Source organism: Gavia stellata, chromosome 9 (genome assembly GCF_030936135.1).
Source record: "Gavia stellata isolate bGavSte3 chromosome 9, bGavSte3.hap2, whole genome shotgun sequence".
Taxonomy (NCBI): Eukaryota; Metazoa; Chordata; class Aves; order Gaviiformes; family Gaviidae; genus Gavia; species Gavia stellata.
This window is the reverse complement of record NC_082602.1, coordinates 4987501-5006901: the sequence shown is the minus strand read 5'-3', so window position 1 is coordinate 5006901 and position 19401 is coordinate 4987501. Positions and strand designations below refer to the sequence as shown.

The window sequence follows — 19401 nt, the reverse complement described above, 5'->3', positions numbered from 1 at the left end:
TTACTGATCATTATTAGTTTTCTGTCCAGTAGCTTCATGTTTGGTATGAAACACTAATTTCTGTGTCTTCTCGATTCTACAGATTGTTGAAACTATGTTTATTAGGTGGTTATAATTTCTCCTCCAATTCATTCTCCTAAATACATAGTATGAATACAGTTAAATGTGTTTCTGGTTTGCTTCAACCAATAAGAAGTCTCTTCCACATTTTCTTCTACATCTTTCTTTCCCAGCATGCACACAAGATATCTCAAACTAGTTTTGTTCTACCTGATGCACGAAAACATTGCAGTACCTCTGTTGCTGCTGTACAGTGACAACTGTTTGGTAAGTGCTTAATTTTTGTATAAAGGACACTATATAACAGGTGTTCAGCCTTAATCTATTTATTATGGTGTCGAACTCTCTATATAGTGACAATAATGTATACTGATGTATTACAGAGTAATAGTGAAGTAATCTGTGCTAGTGTAGGTAATAGGGGAACTTGCCTCCGAAGCATACAGTTCTTATCATTTCCTCACAACCAACCTTACCCATCTTCTCATTTTCAAAAGAAAGATAAGCATTGTAAAAATTTCTTCTTTCACTTTATTTCAAAAATAGGACTTCTACTTTTCCAAGGCTGTAAGGTAGAACTTATTTCTAAAGGCAATGACAAATATTATTTGCAGCTGATACCCAGTCATTCCTTTTAGACTGCAAAATTCCTGCAGCACACACTTTTGTCTTGTGGTAAGTTTATGATACCATCACTGTTATGAGACAGTAAAGATCTGTTTAATGAGAAATGTGATTATTTTTCTTCTTCAGTATCTCAGGGATCTGAAGTTGGAGTAATTGGCCAGCTTCACTAAGGGCGAATATGCTCTGAAATTTTTTTTTTTTTTTCTTTCTCAGCTGAAGGTGAGATACTGCACCAAACAACAAATTTGGATTAAATTGTCCAATGTACTTAAAAGATACTTAGGGCACCTAGACTTATTTTAAGAAACAAGACTAGAAGTACTCACATATTTTCACTGCGATTTCCATTACAGCTGTTCCTCATCACAACAGCATGGTTTATCTGGAAAAGAGGATACAGAGACCTAAAGAATTCAAAAGAAGTCATTAGTGTACTATAAATGGCAATAACAAAATTTGCCAGCTAATGGTAGCAATATGTATGCGGAAAGGAGAAAGTACACCAAGTAACGTTCTACTTGAGGTACAGGAAATCAGGCTTGTGGTTTCACATGAGCTTCTAAGGCTTTCTTTGAGACCATCACTAAGAATTATGCATCTTCTGATAAAAAGGCCCTGGGCCAAAAGACTGAAGAATAGAGCTACTTCATAAAATTCTGACATTTGCTGACAATTATTTTCTCCTTTAATACAATTTTGCCACTGTTCATTTATAGTGTGGGGAAGAGAGCCCTGTTACCTTTTTAGCATATAATCCTATTTTCAGGTTAAAGAGTACAGATGCTGCTTTAGTCAGCTGACTGAGTTGCATGGAATTATGCCAGGAAGAGACACAAGTAAGGTTTAAAATGTGTAGACTTAAAAATTAAGAACTATGCCTATCAGTGTAAAATATCTAAACCCTCATGTAATTTGCAATATACGTTAAAGGCCTAAGGCAGATCTGTCTTTGTCTATTACTAAGTACCAAATGCTGGCAAAAATCTACCTTCACCTGGTAGTCTCCTGCTTCTTTCTCTAGTTGCCCTCCTACAACATAACCCAGCCCACTGCAAGTGAGAGTTTAACGTTGTTGACTCTGAAGATTTTACTCCATCACTTTGTTTTTAATGACAATAAAACACTTCAAAGTCCCATTTTCACTTACAAAGGGTGTCTTGTTGATGTTACTCTCAAATGCTAATATCCCATGTGCGTATTTCACCTCAAAGCAAACTTGTGTAAAAAAAAACCATTTAAAAGATGGAGGGCTCTTTATAACATCATCAAAAGAGGGAAGAGAAATTACTGTTGCCCATGAATTATAGAACTACTTACTGCAATGATTCCTGGCTGCAATTTGTTTCAAAGAATCTTAAGTGTTTTGATGAGTCCCTCTGGTGAGTCTGCTCTCCCTTCACCTCAGGTGATCCCGTTACACCCCCCACCCCCCCCCCATAACAGCCTAAATGCTTGCGCGCATAAAACCAGCTCTCAGGGGCTCATGCGTGGCTTTGCTTCAGGCTGAGGGCTGCCTGTTTCCTGCAGCAGTAAGGCACCCATGAGGTGGCGTGAGAAGTGACACCTGCCCAGACTGACACCAGCTACGGGTCGTTTGTGGGGCGGTGGAGAAGGTCGAGCAGCGCCAGAGGGGACCAAAGGGTAGGCACCGCCGCGGCTGCAGCAGCTAGGCCCAGCTGCAAGATGGCGGCCCCCCAGCCCCGCCCTACCTCCGCCTGTCTCGGGCAAGATGGCGGCGGAGGCCCTCCCCTCACCTAACGGCCTCTCCGCACGCGGCAGGCCGGGCGCGCGCCCAACCGCCAGCCCGGCCCCACCCCGCGCCTGCGCGCTCGGGCCCGCCGGCGTCGTGCGGTCGCAGGCCCGGACGTAAGCAGTGTGCGCCGCCGCCCGCGGGGGTGGGTGCGCCTGCGCAGTGAGGGCGCGCTCCGTGCGGGAGGCTCGGAGGGGCTGGCGATGGCTCCAGCGAGGCGCCGCTCAGGTACCGGCGGCGGCAGGGGCCCAGGCGGAGGCGCGGAGGCCCTGGCGCAGGCCCCGGCGGCGCTGAGGGTGGGGGGGAGCACGGCGGACGCGAGTCCGTGCTCAGGCTCGCATTGTTGGCCGGGGGCGGCGGGAGGAGGAGGAGAAGGAGGAGGAGGGGCGGGCGGCGGCGGCCTCGCCGCGGTGGGGGGTGGGAAGGCGCCTGCTTCCCGCCCGCCCGGCCTGCCGCTGCCCGCCGCCTTCCCTTTTCCTTTCTCCCGTGCTGTGTTTTCCGCTCCTCGGCGACGCGGCGGGTATTTGATGCTGCGCGCGTAAAAGAAAAAAAAAAAAAAAAGAGGGTTTTAGCGGTGCGAAGGGGGGTTAAAGTCGATTTTAAAAATCACCGTTGCGGGGCAGGAGCGGGCGGTTCCCCCGGCGGGTGCGGGAGGGAGGCAAGCGGCGGAGTTGGTGAGCGGCCCTGCCATGTTCGCGTGGTTAACTTGCCCTTGTTCGAGGAGAGGGAGACTGAACCATGGCTGAAAGCGTACGTTGTTCCTCTGCCGGCAGCGCTTCCAAACGGCGGCGTAGCAATAGCCCTAAAAGAGAAAGAAAAATAAAAAATAAAAGTCCTTCCTTCTGCAGGGTCACCTTTTCCTTAGTTTTTGTTGGAAACTTGCATAAATTCTTGCGTTTAAATAGCGTTAGTCCCATTGTTAAGAAGGGGAGGGTGGAGATCGTGCCCTAGGAAAATATAATAACTTGTCTTGCAACTTTTTGTGTTTCCCACTTCTGATGCGTGTTGTCCACCAGGTTTAGGGGTGTAAAGATAATCTTTCAACACTTTTTTCTTTTTTTTTTTTTTTTTCCTGACCCAGAATTAAAATAGCCCGATGGTCTATGTTTCAAAGATTGTAGCTGCGCTTTATTTTAATAGATTGCAGTTATAGAAGATAGACACCCAGGAGATTTTGCCTTTCGCCATGGCTCAGTTTGGAGGACAGAAGAATCCCCCTTGGGCTACTCAGTTTACAGCCACTGCAGTATCTCAGCCAGGTCAGTTTACATATCACTTAATGTTTGAACCCTGACATCTAGTAGATTTGGAGATTCTGTAGTTGGGTATGCAGTAAAGAGTGGCACCATGCTAACTAACTTATTTAAATTCTATTTAAATGGTTTAAGTTGGGAGTTTATCACACAATAGAGACATTAAAGATCATTGCCTAATACTAGCTGTTGTGGGTTGGGGTTTTTTTTTGTAAGGAGTGATAAGTAAAATCCCAGGTGAATTTTTATTGATTCTCTTGGTCAGTAAACAACATATCAAGTTACTCATATCCAAAGATGTGTAAATCAAATTACCTTTCACCAAATTGCATTGCTCTAGATTAAATAATAACAGCACTAATAAGGCATTACAGATTTTTTTAAGTGCTACCCAGGTTTCATTTCCAGGGCAGCCTAAATCGATGTTTACAAAGTATTTTGCCTTTATTAATATATTGCACATACTTCACATAGTGAAGAGGTCTCTGAAACTTGTTACTTGGGTGGGGAGGGGGTGTATATATATTTTTATTTTTTTTTAATTACCAAGTTAGAACCAAAGGTATTACCCTGCTGATGGTAGATGGTTTCCTTTGATTTAGCTGAGAAGCCTTATTTAATCGCAGGCTAGTGTATTTAAAAACCTAGCTGGCTAGATTTTCATGTTTCACATTGGTTTATAGCATAAAAGATTTTGACGCAAAAATGTGAAGCTTGCTGCGTGGTGAATTTTGGTGCTTCCATTTCCAGTTCTGGGATGCTTTTTTCCCTTCTTGAATACAAAGTGTTTCCTATATACTGTAGTTTCATTGTCTGATGTGAAAAGGCTTCAACAAAGCTGTGGTACTTTGTGGATTCAGGATGTCAAAATGTGAGCACAGGCAGTAACCTTGTTGAAGAAATGTCTTTCTAAGGAGTTGTATGTTTTTTGCAGTTGTTCTTTGCACCCTGCTCTAGTTTGATATGAAGTTGAATGTCATACCTCCTTTGTCAGTGATTTTGCATCTGGGAGCTTAGCAAAAGTTGGGAATGCCTGCCATTCTTTGGAGGTGTGTGTCTGGGGGGAAAAAAAGGACAAATCTTTCTTCTGACTCAGTTTTCTTTCCCAAAATGATTCCTCCCTCTCTAGTTTTTCCCCTGGGCCGTGGTCCAGTCTGCATGTGCATCCTCAGGGAACTGCCACCCCTCCAATGTGTTTCGCAATACTCAGTCCCAGTGTGCCTTTTCATCCATGCCCATTCAGTCCCACTCCGTACCTAAACTGTTTCTATACCTAACCAGCTGCCTACAAGCAGGTTTTCACTGTTTCTCTGAATAGCTCACACTTCCCTTATCCAAATGGCACTATCCTTCTGAAAGAAATTGCTTAACAGCTGGAAAGGGTCGTCACTGGGAACATGGGAGGGACAAACTTTGCTTTCGGTTCTTGTCTCTGACTGGGTGATACCTTGGAGCAATCAAAGGATGGCAGCACCTGGGCTGGACTATTCTTGATATGTTGGCTGATGTGACAGCTGGTGCATCAAAAATAGTAGTGGAAGACTGAGGGCCAGCTCCATGTCCTGTTTCAGAGGGAAGGCTGTGTAAAACCTGCTGAAGGGGAGGAGCTGGCAGCCATCTTAGACCTCGCTGAGCTGGGACCAGAAGGGGGCCCTGGAGAAGAGGTGGATGGAGCAAGGCCATTAGAAGCACACACCAACTTCTTAGCCGTTTTCCTATTCCTATGACTCTGCCTTTGGTTAGCCTACTTCTGAGCCTCCTTAAATTAAATGAAGTGCAAAATTTAATTGGGATAGGACTAGCCAGCATCAGTTGCTGTGAGAGATTTTTCACCTGCTCAGTGAGGCCAGTATCTCCAGGGATTTTTAGCTGTTCATCTGATCCAGCAGCACCTGACTCAAACATGAGAGCTGTTAAAGACTAACATTTGGTTGCACTTTTGCCTTCTTCCTGTGCTTAGTTCCACCTTCCTTCATGTTCCTAGTGTCCCTTTTCACACTGTAGTATCTTCTCTCCAGTAATCACTTGAAGGCATTTAGCTCCTTGTGTCCTTCTATGCAGTCCTTTACTATTACTACTGCAATACACAATCACCATGTCTGCATCCTCTTTCTGCCCTGTCTGTACTACTGAATCCAGTCCCCAAGATTCTGCTGCCCAGCTCCTGTTTTAGTACCCATGTACATACTTGTTCCCCTGCTTTTTTTATTGGCAACTCTGATTTATAATGATTTATAATACAGAGCACAGGAAACTACTTTTGAAAAGTACGCAGCACTCTTTGGCCCTGCTGAGAGCTGAAGAACAGTGTTTACTGTTGAACTGTAGCTAAGCAGTCACCTTTCATGCACCTTTCAACATGAAGTTATGACTGTCCAACTGGGTTGTTTGCCTGGTGAAGAGAGATGCTGTCAGTGCTCAGGCATGCTGGCTAGCATGTACTACTTCTCATCTGCGGCTGCGCTCAAGAAGGTGTGCAGATTGGCTTACCCTTGTGAAGCTCAATGTTCATAAACTGATTTAAAAGGGTGACATTTACCAAGCTCTTACATATTTTCAGAGGATTGACAAAAGGTCTTTGTATGTATTTATGCATGCTAGCTACTTTTATCCAAGTGTTAGGTTCCTTCTGCAAAGCATCAAGGTGCTTGGGTATGGGGGGAAGAGATCTTGATTTTTGTAACACAAGCAACATGATATATAGCTTTTTCCTAAGCTGTTGTCAAAAGTGGTAAGCGATGATGTTATAAACCCAGTTTGATAGTTGCAAAAAGGTAATTTCAGGGTTGGGGGTTTGTTTTTTGCTTGTTTTTTTAATGTATTGCTGACTTGGATGTTGTCTTGGCCATCCGTGGTGAAGAAGTAACTATATGAGTTAAGGCCCTTAATTATTAGGGTGTGACACTAAGTTAGTTGTAGAGTGACATGCTGTGTGATGAAGGATTCCTGGGATCCCTTTGGGGTAGCTTACTAATTACTGTCTGTACCTGTGGTATTAGAAGAGAGGTGGGTAATTCCGGTGCCAGAAGAGATCTATGTGTGAAGAGAGACTCCTACTTGTAATAAAATGAAATTGTTTCTCTACTCCTTGTCTCATGGCTTTGTGCATCACATGACTAAAACCAGAATAAAGTCCCTGCTGTGCTGGTTAAGCATTGTTAAAGCATAAATTAAATCATGCCTACTACTACAGAAAATGAAGGTTTAAAAAAAATTAAAAATAATAAAATTCCTAGATAGCTTTTTGCAAGTACTCTATATACTTCTAACTTGCATAATGATCTGCAAGTTCCTGAAATGTCTGCAAAGGAGAATCCCCTCCTATTGTCTCAGCTATTAAGTTTTGACATGTCTTTGGTTTGTATCGCAGTGCTTGGCATAGGCTGTTTTCAGAGTTATGATTTCTGGTTGCATAGTGAAGCCTGTTTTTTTAGAACTGTAGTCAAGGGGAAGTCCTAGCTACACTGTCTTCTGGCTGATTGGTGTTGCCATCATGGCTATACCAAGATTTCATTTCATTAGAATGAAGAACAGTGCACCTGTTCTTCACCTGAAAGTAAAAGTGCCTGAAGCTCAGTCAGTATCTTGTTATTGCTGGTGGCCCCTATGAGGTGACTAAAGAAAAGTGTAAGAATAGGACAAGCGTGTAGTGGATCTCGGAGCCACTAAGAAATAGTTGCTGATGCACAATTTGCTGGCTTGCTGTAAACGGATGTCCTGTGATAAATATGCTGAGCCGAGTTTCTATTGTGTGCCTGTTAAAAGGAATTTTTTTTTGGCGTGGGTTGTATGGTCTTTGTATTGCAAGTGTATTAAGCTTGAAGAAACTTAAAAACCCAAGGACCCAAACTCACAATTTCTGACAACTGTGAAGTGTCCAAAGCCCTGGATAGGGTACTCCTTTACTGTAATCCTAGTAAATCTACGCCACTTACCAGGGAGATTACATACTTTGAAGATGTTTCTGTAATCTTAAAGGGTCTCTGGAATTTAGAAGCAGCAAGAGTGACTACTAAATACTGTCTTCTTGTTTGCTACAATAGAAATTTCTATTACTTAGAAAGATGCTTGAGCTGCAGACTAGGACTCCAATTTCTATCCAAGCCCTTTCAGATGGATGTGCCATGCAGTATTTGGTGCGAATGGAAGTTGTTCAGACTGCATTTGAAGGAAGGCATCTCCATCACTGTACTTACTGAGATAATTACAAATCCTAAGAAGCTATTGTTTGTCACTGCAGATGCTTGTTGCCAATAATAATAATGTGGCAGTCAGATGTCAATTCCACACTCAGTCTGCAATTCATTCTCTGCCTCTTGTTTTTCTGTGTGATTTTTCCTTTTTTTTTAAAGTAGTAATGCAAACACAGTTGCCTGTTTAATTGGAGCTTGTTTGACTAAGATGAGTACATAGATGAAAGGTAATAAAATTAAACTCCTGGAATACTTCAGGGCAAATCAGTAGGAACAAGATACAGCTTTGAAAAACCTGTTACTACAGGTGTTATCCTTTGAGGGGATCTCAGCAGTCTTTTGTCTTTGCTCTTTGTTAGTAAGTTGATCTGCAGTGTTGTAGATGGCATGATACCCAGTTAATATTAAGTGCTCATAAAGTGATGGTAGAGGTGGCAAAAAATCTTTTTTCTTTTTTTTTTCCTTAATGGATGAAATGGGATAAGAGTCTTAGGGTGGGCTGGAAATTGTTTGAGGTAATTATGGGTTATGCTGGAAGGGAAATTGTCATAGTGGAAACTGAAGAGTGGAGTAACCCCAAGATCTGGTTTTGGGAGCAAGCATGTTAATATTTTTGTGGGTATCCTTAGTACAAAAAGTAGGACAGAACTTGTGAAACTTGCTTGATGACACTTCCCAACTCCATCCCCCTGTGTTGGTACAACATTAGAATAGAATGTTAGACTGAATGACAATAGCTACTGTAGTCAAACAGATTCAAAGGTAATAGCATAAGGTGTATTTCTGCACTAATAGGAATTTCTGCTCAGCATGTGGAAGTAAGAGGAGAAAAATTAATGCATTGGTTATTTGCCTTGAGTGATCCAGCAAAGTAACACAGCCAAGAAAAATGAAAGCTGTCCCCAGGTGCAGCAGCAAAGCATTTTCATTAGATATAAAGGTCTGTTTAAGGTGTGTTATATGAAGCATTGGCGAGGTTCCAGATGAGTATGCTTCTGGATGGTCAAAAATGCACATACAAATTGGAGCTGATGGACAAGTAGGAGGCAAGAAGATCAAGAGAACGGAGGACCTGTCACAGGAGAAGCCTCAGATTTGGATTGCTTGGCTTCTAAAGGAACCTAAATGTTGGAATTTGGGAGGGGGGGAAATCATGTAATACTGGAAATACTGTAATTTGGCTGTACTAGAGAATGCTTGATTTCACTATTAAAACAGTATTACTTCCTCGAATACTTATGTGACAATATCTGATACAAATCATAGTGATGGTGATTATTTTCACTGTTACTTATATATTTCTTCCATGTTTCATTCCAAAATTGTAATATGATCAGTGCTATCAACTTGTTTTGTGAAGATTGTACTCTGCTGGAAAGAACAGCATGGTAGAGAGGATTACCTTATTCAGGATCTGTTGAGTTGGTTACAGCATTTTTTTGTGTATTCTACGGTGGTGATCACCAACTACAAGCAATCTCTTACTGCATCCCTGGGTCAGGAATGACAACTTCATTTTTGGATCAGTAAGAATAGTGTGGAGCACAAACTCTGCAGGAAGAATTCTGTAAATCTGTTCTTCATTTCATTGTGCCTCTTTAATAGCTTTGGAAGAGAAAGAAACCCTGTTCAACTTGAATGTTCTTCAGTTCTGGAGGTGGCTGGCTGACCTGTTTTTGCTGGCAATATGTTTCCCTGCTGAGTTTCTCTTTGGTTTTATTTAAACATGTGGACTAGACTGATAGGTTGATGAAGTGATATTTGGTCATGCAGCTGCAGATAACTTTTTTAGTAAAACTCCTGCCAAAGAGGGAGCAGGTTTCCAGATATGTTTGCAGTTCTTCACTCAGATTTGCATTGTGCAGGGCTCTTTGTCCCTAAAAGTTCTGTCCGTAAGGCTTAAGCATACCTTGTTTGGAAGTATTGCGTGCATAAGAAGCATAGCATGTGGATAGCTGCTCCTCGTTATTTGCTTAATCTTCTGCAGTGAATTAAAAGCTGATATGACAATAAAATAAACTAATCTTTCCTTCCAGGCAGTTGGAGTCTGGGCAGCACAAACCCTTCCTAGTAAGAGCTGGAGAGAGCTTGACTTGTCCCCTTTATATGTGGGGACCGATTAAACTGCCCGTTGTTATAAGGCTATTCCTTCTCTACCAGCCCCCACATCTACAAAATCCAGCTCACTTGGGGACAAAGACAGTACTGAGTGAAGTGAAGCCTTGTGCATTTTCAGAGGACAAGTTCCATAAGCCTCTGTTTCATAGCTGCTGTTACAGTAAAGATTTCTCTTGCCCTCAAATAGAATGAAATGTATTAATTAATTTACAGAACAGAGCAACAATCTTCATCTGGCTCATCCAAAACCTGAAATACATTCAAGAAAGAATACAGTGTATGTATCTGTTGGGGGTGGGTGAGTACAGATGGGAATGACAACTACTAGAGCTATAAAATCATGAACAACTTGAGAGAAGGAAATTAAGTGGTTTCTGTGCCTCTGCTGTGGTGTGCTATTTGCAAATGAATTTAGAAGATAAGCTAGTGAGATGTGATTCCTTATCTTGAATTTTGGAATTGGATTTATCTACTTCATGAGCTTGACTCAGGAGTGAAGCATCACACTGCGTCTAGTATAACTGTCAGAAACCTCAGCTGTTTAAAGTTGGTCTTAGTGTTTATTGTGTGTGTTCTCTTTTCAGCTGCTCTTGGTGTACAGCAGCCATCGCTGCTTGGAGCCTCTCCGACAATATACACCCAGCAGACGGCATTGGCAGCAGCAGGCCTAACTACACAAACACCAACGAACTATCAGCTAACTCAGACAGCTGCTTTACAGCAGCAAGCTGCAGCTGCAGCAGCTGCGTTACAGCAGGTAAAGAAAAAGAAGCATTTGCTGTTGACTGTATGAACGTTAACAATATAAAACAGTGGCTTTGTAAAGCTAAAGTATCCAGGAGGAAAGCAGAATGGGAAATGGTGAACGTTGCAGAATAAACCGGTTTAAAAAACAGTGCGATTTTAGGTCTACAGCTACCAATAGTTGTATTAATCTGTGAAGGTGGGAATTTTGGCTGTGGAGGTGCTGACTTTTAGTTATGGAAAGCCTTTTGGGAAAAGGGAGTTTTTCTGCACCTAAACTGAGAATCTCAAGTTCCAAGTATCTTCCATCACTATATGTATCCCTAGTAGCATTTTGCATGATTTCGTACTGTGCCCTAGATACTGTATAAATGTCAGGCTTAACAAAATTTGCTGATTTTAGCTAGAAAGACTACATCAGAGTCCATTCTAAAGGCTAAGAATATTTGTTATTAAAGTAATATATGTTACTGTTAGTTATGTTTTGTATTAGAATTGTTAAACGTGACTAGTTTCTATCTAAAACTTGCTTAGCAGATAACTTGTATTTGGTATTATTGGGGTAATAATACTTCCTGTTTATGAGATATTTTGCTTTTATCTGTTTCAGCAATATTCACAACCTCAGCAGACTCTCTATAGTGTACAGCAACAGGTTTGTCTGATTCTTACTGTGTACATCACAAATAACTTTAAAAATAATGTTGGTTGTGTGTCTTGTAGGATTTGTCTCCGAAATCATCCTTGTATGGGAAGTTGTTAAAGAAACTAAGTAATTTTTTTTTGTAGTGAAAGAGAGCTTGAAGTTCATAAACTTGGAGAGACGTGTCCAGAATGGAAGCCTGCCTACCTTCATGCAAAAAGGAAATTTAAAAATACATACTATTCCATGTGTACACGATTCCTGCTAAACTTTGCTCTAAACAGGGCCGTGTATTTTAACTGCTGGAAAGATGCTGTCCAAAAAAAGTTCCCTTTTATGTTTTTTTATGGTCTTTGAACTTAACAGGACTTTGAAAAAGAATAAAAGGACATGGAAATTACAGGCCTAAGCTTTTCCAGCTGCCAAAACTTTTTTTGGTATTGCTATTACCTTTCAGTTACAAAACCCTCAGCATTTCTGCTTACTGCATAAACCTGGATTATACAATCTTAAAATTAACCACATGAGCACAATTTTATGCATATGCAAACTGCTGAAATGACCAAACCCCAAAGGACTATTAACTGACTCAGGTTAAGCGAAAACTCTTACTTGTAAAGAGGAGGTAAAATTGTACAATTTCCTTAAGCATATAAAATTAATTTATAACTTTATTTATTTTAAGTTGCAGCAACCTCAGCAGACCCTTTTAACTCAGGTTAGTTTGGTTTTATTGTTTGGTCTTCATCCCCAAACACAGATAATGCAAGAGTGCAAATTTGTGACATCTTGGGTAGTTTAATCTGTAACATGAACTAATACGAATGGACGTTTTATTGGTACAGGTTTATTTTATCCAGATGTTAAAATATGCATAGCCTTGGTTTCAAAAATTATCAACCACTTTTCCTTAATCTTGATGGGAATATGTGTGTTGATTACATTACAGTATTTGTTTTGTTTGAACTTCAAGTGTTCAGTTGTTTTGCAGTAAGTAACAAACAGGGAAAATCTTTCCTTTGAGAAGGAATTTAAATTTTTGTGTTAACAGTATTGCAGTATGTGTATAGAGAGGTTTAAAAATAATTTTTCTGAGCTTAACAGGTTTAAAACATGCAACCATTTAACACACTGTAAGTTGCTCTAGTTCTATTTTCACTTAACCTTTTAAACATGCTTTAAAAAAAGGTAAAAATAGGTTACTTAATTACATTATCTTAGTGTGTTCTGCTTTTGTAATTAGGCAAGCACATGAATTGTTGAGTTAGGGAAGGGTTCGTGTTAGCATCAACCTTTACTGACTTCTAATGCTACAGTTGGGATATAAATGGAGAATAATGTCTTAAGCGTGTATTCCTAGCAAAGTTAGGAACTTATCTCCTCTTCAGGCCCACTGTACGGGTTACCTGTAAACAATAACGCAGTCTTTGGTTTTTTTCTAGACAGTGTGCGTATTTTGGGGAAGTTGACTTTTTTAAAAGAAAAGGATAAACAAAGCCAGTCTTCATTCAAAGTAGAAAGAAGTCATCTTAAAAAAAAAAAAGGGGGGCAAAAAACCCCAAAACCCAAACAAAAAACTTCAGAATAATTGCTTTAGAGACATTTTAAACTCCTATCTACATGGGTAAAGGAACTGTTCCTTGTAGATATGTCAGCTGGTTATAAGATTTATAGTTTGCTTTATTTTGCTTACAGCCAGCTGTTGCGCTACCCACCAGTCTTAGCCTGTCTACTCCTCAACCGGCAGCCCAGATAACTGTTTCTTATCCAGCACCCCGGTCAAGTCAACAGCAAACCCAACCACAAAAGCAGCGTGTCTTCACTGGGGTCGTTACTAAACTACATGATACATTTGGTTTTGTGGATGAAGATGTCTTTTTTCAGCTTAGGTAAGATGTAAATACTTGCCTGCAGATGTACCCTGTGATACCCTCATTAAATAAAAAGTTTAGATTACTGCATTCTAATTCTGTGACTCCACTGATAGTGCCTGCAGTTAGTGTGTTGTTTTCTGTCAACACTGAAAGTCAGATGGTCAAATAAGTTAATAGACACTAGATCTGAGTTCCTTTATGTGAATTTTTGAATTTTCTTAATGCCAAACCCAAAGCTGGGAGACTGAGAAGGTGTTAAGCTCCTTATGATATGAAATTGCAGAATTTGTGGGTGATTAATTTCATGTAACTTGCTATCTGTGTATCTTAACTCAGTACTGTTTAAGGAACTTCTGCTTTTGAGACGAAGACTGGAATTAAATTCCTGTGCATGCTCTGAACTGAAGCAGATAGTACTTTTAGTGAATTTGCGGGTAGATGCTCCTCCTATAAACTTTTTTAATGAACTTTGCCTACTTTCTTCCAACTTTAAATGTAACTTGCGAATGTAAAACTAGCTAAATAAAACTCTCACAATATATTTTCTGTAATGTTTGCAGTGCTGTTAAAGGAAAGACACCTCAGGTGGGTGACAGAGTTTTGGTAGAAGCTACTTACAATCCTAATATGCCATTCAAATGGAATGCACAAAGGATCCAGACACTTCCAAATCAGGTATATGGGGTTACCCAGTCTAACTTGTACTGACTGCTTCTGGTTTAAGCTCACTGACAACTCATTTTCTCTTCTGCTGTTAGAACCAGACACAAGCTCAGCCGTTACTGAAGACACCTCCAGCCGTTCTTCAGCCCATTGCACAGCAGACTGCATTCAGTGTTCAGGCACAGCCGCAGCCACAGTCCTTGTTGCAGGCACAGATATCAGCAGCTTCAATCACACCTTTGCTTCAGACACAGCCTCAGCCATTACTGCAGCAGCCACAGCAGAAAGGTGCTCCTTCAGTGCACAAAGTTTGTTGTGGTCCTTCTGGTGCTTAGTGTGTGATGATTAATTTTTTGTTAGTCAGAAGACTGAAATAATAGGGACAGGACCCTATAGAATTTTCAGTTTGCATATGTGTCTTCCTACAGCTATATGCAAGGCACATTGCCTGCAATAGCTCAGGAATCACTTGGTTAGTGAAATCCCCATGGACTCCTGTTCATATTAAGATTTCATAATCTGAAAGCAAACTCAATGTAATTTTTATTCTGATGCTTTCACAGACGAGTTGGGGAGTCGAAAGTATTAATGGCAGTGTAGTTCTTCAGCATCTTCTGCAGTGTTCAACAGGATCAGGTTTCACACAGTTGTATTATTAAAACTATTATTCCTATATTTGTGTTTTATTTCAGTTAGCCAAGTTGGCATTTGAGAGAAGAAACACTGCCAAACATGGCAAATCGAAAACAAAGGTTGTTGTGGGGTCACTTGAACTTTGAGCGGCTGAAAAATCAGTAATAGGATTGATAATAAGATAAAATTAAGACTTGTCTCACAGTTAAAGCAAGGGGAGAAGATCTTAAGCTATCCCCTAAGCAAAACTGTTTTGGATAAATGCTTATTACAACCTAATTAGTCTTAGTTGTTCATTGGTGTTCAGTAACGTTTGTTCCATTTACAATCAGTTGGTTAAAAGTCTTGAGACAGCAAAAGTATGTGCTGTGGGATTGATGCAGCAGTATAGTAAGACTATAAAAACAATTTTTCAGGAATTTAATTGTTTTTATGTATGAATAGCCTCAAAAATAAGTTTTAGGTTTTCTTTAGTTCAATGGGTAGGTAGTATATCTATCTTAAAACAAATTACTCTTCCAAGAAGAGGTTTAGCCATTTACTGTGATAGCTTCTATGTGGTTAGGTTAGGTGGTTAGATTAGGTTCCATCTTAAGAGGATGCTTTTAAACCAATTTCACTTACTAGAGTCTTCGTTTGCATCAGTGAAGAAAAGCATAGGTCTCTTGAGTTTCTTGGGGTGGGTGTTACTAATAAATAGATTTATTTGATTCTAGAGTAAGTTTAGAGAATGTACACAAGTGAGACAACTGTAAAGCATCAGTGTTTGTAAAGTGTAGATAGTTGCCCCCTATTATGTATTGATCTTGTAAATGTTTGTTTCAGGTGGTTTGTTACAGCCCCCTGTTCGTCTAGTTTCACAGCCTCAACCAGCTCGAAGATTAGACCCACCATCGAGATTTTCTGGGAGGAATGACAGAGGAGGAGACCCTATGCCAAACCGAAAAGATGACAGGAGGTATGGTATAGAAGACTAGACTATAATCAAAGCATTCCATAAAGATCTGTCTTCAAACAGAGCTGAGCTGCTTGCTCCAGAGTGAGGCAGTGATACGCACAAGTGTCTTTACCATTAGATATTAGTGAAGAGTTCTTGTCTATCTGAAATGAAGGAATTGTATAATCAGTCTCTCTTGTAAAGAGATAGTGTACCAAAACAAACTATAAGGAACTTCTCCCCTCCTTTTTCTGAGTACTCTCTGACAGGTCTAGCTTCTGTTGTGCTAGAACCCATTCTGTGTTACCAGCATGCAAAAATATTTGTCTCTCGTATGCATTTTTTAAGTCGTGAAAGAGAACGAGAGAGACGTAGGTCCCGGGAAAGATCACCCCAGAGAAAACGCTCCAGAGAGAGATCGCCTAGACGGGAGAGGGAGAGGTCACCTCGAAGACCGCGACGTGTTGTTCCTCGTTACACGGTTCAGTTTTCCAAGTTTTCGTTGGACTGGTATGTTTATAGTGCCAGGTGTTTACCTACATCTCAGTTTATTTGTGGGCACCGATTACTGTGAGCCGAGTCAACACACGTGTGTAGTGACTGTTAAATGATGATCTTAACTTTAAAGAAAGATCAAATATGTAATGGCTGAGAACCATGTATGATAAACTCTTTCTAGATTTGTTGTTACTTTTGAATGCTACTGCGAAATACCTTTATAACCTTGTTTAATAAATATTTCTTAATACGCAGACATCTTAATCAGAAGAGTGTTTAGTAGTTACTACTTTTTAAACTTCAATCCACAACACTCTAACTTAAATATATTGCTCTTTAAATTTTATATATATAGTATTAAATGTCCAATGGTTGTATTTCAAATTAATATACCTCTTAATTATGTGCTTTATTAATGGTTCTTTCATTACTGTATCTTTCAAATAATGTTGTTTTTCAGCCGTAGCTGTGATATGATGGAGCTGAGGAGGCGTTACCAGAACTTGTATATCCCAAGCGATTTCTTTGATGCTCAGTTTACGTGGGTGGATGCTTTTCCTATGTCTAGACCATTTCAGCTGGGAAACTACTGTAATTTCTACGTAATGCATAGAGAAGTAGATCCTATAGATAAAAACGCTGCTGTCCTTGATCCACCTGATGCTGATCATCTGTACAGTGCGAAGGTTTGTATGGGTTTCCAGTATTATGACTATTTACTAGGAATTTTTTTTATCAATAGGGAGAAAAAGTGAGTATAACTGAACTGAAAATATTCTACAGCCATTTGAGCAGAATACAGTGTTTTAAACTTTTCAGTAAAGAGCTAGTTTGTACGGCTTGAAGAATCATGACTGAAATTCAGTTTGTTTTTCTGTTACTAGAGCTGTCCTAAATCTTGTTTTTACTGAGGTCTCTTCCATTCTCTGCACTCAGTTGCACTGATCTGATTATAGGAAAGCAAGCCAGCTCCTGAGAGATCTCTGAATGTATTTCTTAGGCAATTTGTTTTGAATAGTTAATGGAGCCCTTTTTTTTTTTCCTTCAGGGGTCCTTTCTGTGCAGTTTATGCTCTTCTGTTTAGTGATATTTTCTTTTTCTTTCAGATTCATCTCAATATTTATTATGTTGTTGAAAGTAGATTGAGCATATTGGGATTATCTGAATGTCAAAAAATGCTGCATCGAGGGCTGTAATGATGTATAAAAGACCTCAGTGTCAAAATGTCTTCCTAAAACTTTTGAAAGCTCTTCCATTAAAATAGGTCTGAGATTTCTAGGTCAATCTGTTTTAAAGTATTTCATGTTAAAGACAGGTTTAGAAACAGAACTGCCTTTAACACTCGTATTTCTGAAAGACTTTAACTACTTGCCTTCTGTGTATAAAAACTTGGAAGCCTTGGCTCAAGTATCAGACATACTGGTTTTTTCAGTCTATTGATGCACAACAAGAGCTCTCTTTCAGAAGATTAAGCTTCAAAATATCTTCAGTTACTGAGGAATAGCACCCTGTTTCATAATATTAACCTGTTTAGGATATAAAGCAACCTTGTTAGATTTAACTGGGCTAACAGGGTGCTATGAGGATGCAGATGAATGCGTTGGTCAGTTCTTTTGTGATTGTGACAAAATGGAAGGAGTCAGTTACTGAAACCAGAAATGTACTCAGTGTGCTTAAGATCACACATTGCATCCTTATGGGATGGAGGGAAATTGGTCTTTAGCAGACATTTTGACATTCAGTTCTACAATTTTATTTTAACTTTACTTGTTCTGATTTTTTGTGACATTAAGGAAAAGGTACTGATATGTATGTGTTTGCAAGTTGCGGTCATTGTTTACCAGTCATAGTGGGAGACTTCACAAGACTGATCTGACTTACACAACAGGTGATGTTGATGGCTAGTCCTAGTATGGAAGATCTCTATCACAAGTCATGCGCTCTGGCTGAAGATCCCCAAGAACTTCGTGATGGATTTCAGCATCCTGCTAGACTTGTAAAGGTAAATATGCTTCAATGCCAGACACTTTTGGCAATAAAGGTTGGTTGTAGAGCTTTGAAGTATTTGTCGATAAGGGAGGAGTTTGTAGGCAGCTAAATGATGGCTTCATTTTTCCTCTGAAGAGACCTAGTCGGTATGTCAATTCTTTTTCCAGTTTATAGGAGCTCCATCTTCACTGCTTTCATATTTACTGCTTTGTTTAACTTAAACTCAAACAAGAGTTATTTGGAGAACCCTATATTAATTATATAATAATTAACTTTGTTAGACCTTTTTTTTTATAAGCACTTAGACTTTTTTTTAAGGGCTCAGCTGTGAAGAGAATACAAATGAAGCAACAGTTAAGTAACCATTATATTAAGTGAAATTTAACTATTGTTATACTGAACAACCTGTAAGTGATACAGTGTTTCAGGACAACCTAGACCTGTTTTCCAATTAAACTCCACCATCTTAAAGCAAATGGGAGTGCTTGGATTTATAGTTATAATGCTCTTGTGGTCTTACCTTTTGTAGCTTTGCTTTATCACTTTTAAGCAGGAACGTCTATAAATGTGTATCGTAATTAAGACACTATTAAAATTAGCATCTGTTTGTCTTTCATGTTAGAAAGCTTTTAATTGCAAAGGAACAAGCCTATACCAATAAAGAAACTTGATGGAAAGTCTTGCAAACAAGAATGAGTGATGATGTTTTAAACCTATTCCATTTCTGAAATAATCTGTGGAAAAAAATAACTGAACTCTTTCTTGACTGACTTTCATTTTCAGATTTCAAAATAATGTGACAGTTCACTCACGGATTTCACTGTGTGTGCTATGAAATGTGCTTTGCGCTTTGGGAAAATGACTCTTTACCCCTAGCAGGGGGACATTCAGAAGACTCTTTTTGTCTAGTTTTTAGTGGGTATGAAAGGCAAAGATGAAGCTATGGCTATTGGAGGACACTGGTCCCCATCACTGGATGGACCTGATCCAGAAAAGGACCCTTCCGTGCTGATAAAGACGGCTATTCGTTGTTGCAAGGCTCTTACAGGGATTGACTTAAGTGTGTGCACGCAATGGTAAGTACTGTACTGCAAAGCAGAATACACTGTAGAAATACTGTCTGTTACCAGGAGTTTAAAACAAAGATGGAAAATCCTCTTTTTCTTTGGCGGCTGCTCTTGGTAGTGCAGGTAAATGCTCAAAGGATGTTCTGTTTTGTAATAAGCTTGATTGGTGCCAACTGTGCTGAATACTGCATTAAGAACTAATTAAAAATTCTGGATTTATTTTCACATGTTATGCTGTAATTTTTTTAATGAATGTGCGTTGAAAATATTTTTCATTTTGTGCATAGCTGGAGAAGATCGTCAAGAGAACTTCATTTCATTGTTCTTTTGTTATAAATAAATAGCCGTTCGT

At 39.9% G+C, this 19401-nt stretch overlaps 1 protein-coding gene and 1 non-coding gene across 5 annotated transcripts in view; both read left to right on the top strand.

Annotated features, from left to right (window-relative positions):
* The first annotated feature begins 3581 nt into the window (after nucleotides 1–3581).
* CCAR1 (cell division cycle and apoptosis regulator 1) overlaps nucleotides 3582–19401 on the top strand; it is a 28447-nt gene continuing 12627 nt past the window's right edge. For 2 of the 4 annotated variants that reach the window (XM_009814954.2, XM_059821012.1), the window contains exons 1-12: nucleotides 3582–3696; nucleotides 10586–10758; nucleotides 11356–11400; nucleotides 12074–12106; nucleotides 13084–13277; nucleotides 13823–13937; nucleotides 14021–14213; nucleotides 15384–15516; nucleotides 15844–16005; nucleotides 16454–16679; nucleotides 17882–17995; nucleotides 18892–19058. In XM_009814954.2, coding sequence (XP_009813256.1) covers nucleotides 3624–3696; nucleotides 10586–10758; nucleotides 11356–11400; nucleotides 12074–12106; nucleotides 13084–13277; nucleotides 13823–13937; nucleotides 14021–14213; nucleotides 15384–15516; nucleotides 15844–16005; nucleotides 16454–16679; nucleotides 17882–17995; nucleotides 18892–19058 — 1628 coding nt within the window. In that variant the 5' untranslated portion in view covers nucleotides 3582–3623. The remainder of the gene's footprint in view (nucleotides 3697–10585; nucleotides 10759–11355; nucleotides 11401–12073; nucleotides 12107–13083; nucleotides 13278–13822; nucleotides 13938–14020; nucleotides 14214–15383; nucleotides 15517–15843; nucleotides 16006–16453; nucleotides 16680–17881; nucleotides 17996–18891; nucleotides 19059–19401) is intronic. The other 2 variants (XM_009814955.2, XM_059821013.1) reach the window with 2 other exon arrangements.
* On the top strand, nucleotides 18677–18740 carry LOC132317574 (small nucleolar RNA SNORD98). The gene has a single exon (XR_009484109.1). It is a non-coding gene; the product is annotated as a small nucleolar RNA SNORD98 (small nucleolar RNA).